Source organism: Chelonia mydas, chromosome 24 (genome assembly GCF_015237465.2).
Source record: "Chelonia mydas isolate rCheMyd1 chromosome 24, rCheMyd1.pri.v2, whole genome shotgun sequence".
NCBI lineage: Eukaryota > Metazoa > Chordata > Testudines > Cheloniidae > Chelonia > Chelonia mydas.
Genome location: NC_051264.2, coordinates 10,583,630 through 10,589,629, shown reverse-complemented (window position 1 = coordinate 10,589,629; position 6,000 = coordinate 10,583,630). Strand labels below are relative to the sequence as shown.

Genomic DNA, 6,000 nt, shown 5'->3' with positions numbered 1-6,000 from the left:
TGCATAGCCATGTGCCATTGGGCCTTTGAACAGACGTGTCCCAGAATCCCTGGCACCAGCTGCCCCGTGACTCAGGGCTGCAGGCAGCTCGGACTGGGGGGGGGAGGGAGGGAGCAGGGCTGAGAGGAGGAGGGGGGGGCTGGGGGCTCTGCAGAAGGAGGGGCAGGGAGCTATGGGGGGCAATGGGAGGGGACCCAAAATCCACCTCCCACTGAGCACCCAGCTCTGGGGGAGCCGCACTCGGGGGCCGGGCCCAGCCTGTGGCTGCCCAGGCCCTGCCCTGGGGGCCAGCCCCAGGAAAGGCCACCCCGGTGCACTGATCATAGAGCCAGGCCAGGTCCCCCCATCACTCCCAGGATGCCCATATCCAGCATGGCTCCTGTGGCTCTTCAGGCCGCTCCACTGGGAGGGAGACTCAGCTGGGAGGCTGCCAGTGCCCAAAGTAAAGATGGTGTCCCACCCTCACTCCGGATGGTGGGTTGTATGGGCAGTGAAGCCAGGCCAGTCTCCCGGATATTACCCATAGGAAAGATGGAGGCGCCCTCAACGGAGAAGGACTCGAGCTGGTGTCCCGGATGTTGCCCGTAATAAACATGGCGCCCAGCTGCGCTGTAGGGGGTGGCGGCGTCGGCCCGGTTTTCTGGCTATTTCGAAGACGCCTCCTTTGCCCTTACTAAATATGGCGGCTCACCGCCAGCCTTTCCTACCGGGTTGAAGCTGCAGAGGGCGGCCGTGTACTTCTGTCCCGGCTCGCCGCAGCGCCGCTGGGAAGATGGCGGCGCTCAGGGCTCTGCGGAGGCTGCGGGCACCTTCAGGGTCATGGCTCCCGGGGCTCCGGCTGGGGGCAGCGCCGAGCAGGTGAGACCCAGCCCGGAGCCTGCCCGCACCCTCGATCCTCCCTCTCCGGATCCCCCGTCCCCGGGGACTTCGCCTGCCTCCCCCCGCGCCCCCCCGGGGACTTCGCCTGCCCCCCCGCGACCCTCCCCCCGAGGACTTCGCCTGCCTTCCCCCCGCACCCCCGGGGACTTCTCCTCCCTCTCCTGGGATCTCCCCTTCTGCCCCCCTCGTGATCCTTTCCCTCTCCCCAGGGACTCTGCCCCCTTCCCCACCGGGAACCCCTCCCCTGCCTTCTCCCCCACGCCGGACCTTTCTGGGCATTTCCAAACACACCCCCCCCCCACGGCAGCCCCCCTTCCCTCGGGACCCCTTTCCTGCCTCCTGCACCCCACCCTCCAGATCTCTCCCCTGGGATTTCCCCTTGCCTACCCCCATGACCCATTCCTCGGGGATCCCTCCTCTGCCTCCTGCCTCTCCCTTGGGACCCCTCCCCCATGTTCTGCACCCCCAGGATCCTCTGGACATTGTCATCTCCCCTGGTGGGGACCCCACCTTCCCTGGATCTCCCGCTGCCCTCCCCAGGGAATCCTCCTCTGCCTCTTTGGCACCTCTCTCCTGCCTCCTGTTCTCTTGGGATCTTCCTCTTCCTCAGGGACCCTTCCCTTGCCCCCCCAGGACCCTCCTGGGCATTGCCATCCCCTCCCTGGAGACCCTGCTCTCCCTGGGGACCCATCCCCTCCCCCTGGGCTTTGCTAGCTCCTCACATGGGGACCTGTTCTCCAGCCCCCTAGTAAGGACACTGTACTTAGATCTTGGTTCTTACCATAGATCTCTGCGCATGCCGTGGGGCTGTCCACTTTGGTACTCCTGCTGCTGCAAACTTGCCTCCTGCAGGAAACAAACTACCATGCTCCTGACTGGTTCCTGTCACTGTGTGGCTACTGGGTGGCTGTCATACAAACCCCCTAGCTTGTGGGGCAGTTGTACGCGGTGCCCTTGTGACAGAGTGGGCATACTGTGCATTGAGGCACGTTTGAGGTTTTCCTCAGACTTCCTTGCTGATGACACTTGATCTGGGAGACTAGCTAGCTCAGGCACTTGGGAATGAGCCATGAAGCTTTTCTCTGCATGGTTACCTCTTCGAATCTTGCCAGCGTAAGTCTGGACTTTGATGGTTTATGAAATGAGTGGAGAGGCTGTCTTCCTTCCACTGCAGGACTATCCATGGTACAAAAGTCACCACCCCGTGGATGCTAACTGACCCCTTGGCAGAGAAGCAAAACCAAGGATTGAATGGGCCATGGAGACTGAACTCCCCTCATCCTTAGACAGGCCCCCTTGATCGGACTTGAGAGCGGTTGGTGGGGAGCAATGTGTGGGCAGCTTGTACTGCTGCTCCCCAAACTATGGAGAAATAGGCTCCTGGGCTGCCAAACCGCTGCATTCCCAAGGATGAAGCTCACTCAGCCAAGACAGAGTCTCACTTTCAATCCCCATCTTCTCCCTTCCTCCCCCATCTGCCTGGCAACAACCCCTTTAAAACCCACAGAATCTGAGACTAGAGTCAGGCAGGTTGAATGAACTTGCCGTGTTTGACACCCTTTCCTTATCTCTGTGTCCAGAGGCTCAAAGCAGTGGCAGCCGGATGTCGAGTGGGCCCAGCAGTTTGCAGGTGCGGTCATGTACCCCACCAAGGAGACTGAGAAGTGGGTGCCTCCTCCCTGGAACGGTGAGTTCTGTCGAAGGCGCCTGCCCCCTTAAATGCACTGTCATCATGCGGATGCTCTTGTATTGGTGGTTGTCATTTTTTAAGTTTGGAACCAAACCTGCCGCTAGGGTGTGCAGTCCCACCTCCGTGGACATCGCTGGACTTGCAGCTGAGTGGCCTTCTTGGACCCAATCCTGTAGTGAGCTCTGTGTAGAGGGACCCCTGCATCTTCATGGAGCGTATTGCCTTACATTGTCCAAGCTGAGATAGTGGGAAAACAAATGTGGTCAGCATGGAGGGAGCTTCCTTAGTTTAAGGTTATCTGGTTAAAGAAATAGATCTGGGTCTGTTTTTTTTTAAAGATTTTTTTTTTTTTTAATTAGCGTCTTCTTTTTTATAGAAATGATCCCATGGCTTTTATTTTAATGTAAGTAGAAACAAGATTTTGGATTTGAGACGTCATTTTGTTGCATCTGAAACCCAAACACAAGTGCTCTGTGCATGAAGTGATGATGGGGATGGGTCACTTATACAGAGTGCTAGAGATCACCATGTAAGATGGACTGATTTGAACCTATGTTTTAACACAGCCAAGCACAAGCAAAGACTGCAGGTCACGCTGACAGGATGGGGGGCAGTATTCTGGAGTGCAGTGACTCTGAATAGGATGTAGGAATAGAGCTGCTTGGATAACTGATGTGTGGGTTTGCTGGCCATGCTGGGGGAAAAAAATTGATTTGAGTCACAAATTGTTTCAGTTGACCTGAAGCTGCATTCTCATCCCCCCCGCCCCCCCCCCCCAAAACAAACAAACAAACAAAAACAAAACAAAAAAAACTTAGTTAAAAAAATTGTGCTCAGCTCTAGTTCGGTTGGGCATTGCGTGTATGCGTATCCTGGTAGATAACCAATTGGATAGGAGTTCTGTGATGCAGTAGCTAAGAGGGCTTATGTGATCCTCTAGCTGTATAAGCAGGGGAACAACCATTACTGGATACTGTGTGTAATACTGGTGCCCGTGCTTCAGACTGTTGACAAATTGGAAGAGTTTCAGGAAAGAGCCACAGGAATGATTCACTGTCTGGCAAACCTGCCTGAGAGACTTAAAAAAGGTCAGTCTGATTAAGTTTATTTTATCCACAGAAGGTTAAGGGGTCACTTGCTCAGTTACAGGCAGCTACCTGGGGAAGAGGTTTCTGATGAAAGATGGCTCTTTAGTCTGCCAGAAAAAGGCATAATTTGATCCAGTGGCTGGAAACTGAAGCTAGACTAAAGGGCTCGTCTACACTTACATTTTATAGCACTCTAACTTGCTGGCTCAGGGGGGTGAAAAATCACCCCCCTGAGCGCAGCAAGTCTGAACGCTTTAAAGCACTAGTGTGGACAGGCTCCAAGTGCTGGGAGCCGCGCTCGGAGCTATTTCCCTCATGGAGGTGGATTACCAGGAGCGCTGGGAGAGTTGTCTCCCAGCGCTCGCACGTGACCATGCTCACACTTCAAAGCGCTGCCGTGGGAGCGCTTTGAAGTTTCTAGTGTAGAGGTAGCCTAATTCAGACTACAAATAAGGCACGAATCTTTATTGGTGAGGGCAGGTAGCCACTGGAACAATGTACCGAGGGGTGTGGTGGATTCTCTGTCAGGAGATTTGTAGCTCCATCCCAAGATATGGGCTGGACACAGGAATCATGGAATGAAATTCTCTGGCTTGTGCCATGAGGGTCAGGCTAGAAGTTCAGAATAGTCGTTTCTGGTCTTAAAGTCCATAAAACATCCGATGAAGTGAGCTGTAGCTCACGAAAGCTTATGCTCAAATAAATTGGTAAGTCTCTAAAGTGCCACAAGTCCTCCTTTTCTTTTTGCGAATAGAGACTAACACGGCTGCTACTCTGAAACCTCAGCTGCACTGGAACTCTCGACCCTAGTGCATTGCGTGTGAGATAAGACCCCAAATGCAGGAAGTGGGGGGAGAGCCTCAGTGGGAAGAAATCAGGATAGAAGCTTTCCCATTGCTGTAATTCAGTGGTTTCCAAACTTTAACATCCTGTGAACTCCTTTCACTAAAATGTCAAGTCTCGCGAACCCCCTCCTAAAAATGAATATTTCCACGGTTTTTCTCCTTTATCTGAGTATAAATGATAAAAGCAGTGATCTTGGAAATATAAAATTTGTTTTTGACATGCTTATTACACACTATTTATTATGATCATTACAGTATTTTTATTACATTATGAAAACAGCAACACTCTTCCAAGATCTCACTTTCGTAGCTTGTATCACTTTGAATAAGCCTGTTATAAGACAAGGCTCCTATGTTTCATCAAGGAGTATCAGAGGTGAAACAGCATGAAGATATTTAAGAAGCCAGCTCAAAGAGTTCCCCCTACACAAGCATTCAGGTCTTGAGCAGTCCAGGCAAACAGCGCACATTACAACAAAGCTTAAACTTGTTCTTCATAATAGTTTTCAAAACAATACTAGCTGCCTATTTAATTTTAAAAACAGCAAAAAATATCTGTCTTCCTTTCCATTTCTTATAAGGAGTCTCGAAGTTTAAATCTCCTCAGTGTGATAGATATGTTTGCTTTGATCTGCTTAGCTATTGGAAGTCCAGGGTCTCCGGGCTGCTGGACCCGTGCTGCCCAGGGACCCTAGCGACAACTCTGTCCGCCATTAGGAAATTTTTTCCCGAGAATCCTCTGTAATATTTTTGCGAACCCCCAGGGGTTTACAAGCCCCAGTTTGGGAACCACTGCTGTAATTTATGCTGCTGCTAGTTACAAGGAAAAGGCGTTTTGTGTGAAGTACTGACTGGGATTTTTAGCTGGCCTGTCCCTTTAAGCTAAGTGTCCCAATAGCAGGCAGACGGACCTGTGAATGCATTCGCTGTCTTTCCGGTCACTGAGACATGCTGCCAATGGATTGAAAATCAATCATAGGCAGCCTAATGTATGACCTATAATATTTGTCTAAGGACAGCTGACTAGTGTGTCATGGTGTAAGCTGACTGCTACAGGGGTCAGGAAGGGATTTCTCTCCCCATGCAGAATGCATTAAGGGACATGCTCCCCTCCTGTGAATGTTCTGGTCTTGGCAGCCGAAGGAAGAAAGAGGCAAATGCTCGTTCTGTGTGAGACATTGTTGGGGGAGGGTATTTGGGGAGGAGCTGGGTGGGCTGCGTGGCTGTGGAGTTGTCCTTAGCAGTTTGCTGCTCTTCAGGTGTGTTTGGGGGGTGGGGGGGAGTTACAGTGGTTTAGTGCTGTGTGTCCAGGTGAGCAGCTCTAGGCCTGCCGTTGTGGGAACCCCGTACATGAGGTTCCCTGTGCTGAGTCACTGTGGGGCTGCCCAGGGCCTTTAACCCATTGTCAGGGCTCTGCCAGCGAGCTGGTGAAATTCCACGATGTGTGAATGCTACAGCGACTCCAACTGGCCTCACTTAGCTCCGTTACTTTGACTGT

The 6,000-nt window shown here is 52.5% G+C and overlaps 1 protein-coding gene across 1 annotated transcript in view; it reads left to right on the top strand.

Moving 5' to 3' along the window:
• Positions 1–724: 724 nt before the first annotated feature.
• NDUFS2 (NADH:ubiquinone oxidoreductase core subunit S2) overlaps positions 725–6,000 on the top strand; it is a 29,774-nt gene continuing 24,498 nt past the window's right edge. The window contains exons 1-2 of the mRNA XM_037882913.2: positions 725–858; positions 2,460–2,566. Coding sequence (XP_037738841.1) covers positions 773–858; positions 2,460–2,566 — 193 coding nt within the window. The 5' untranslated portion in view covers positions 725–772. The remainder of the gene's footprint in view (positions 859–2,459; positions 2,567–6,000) is intronic.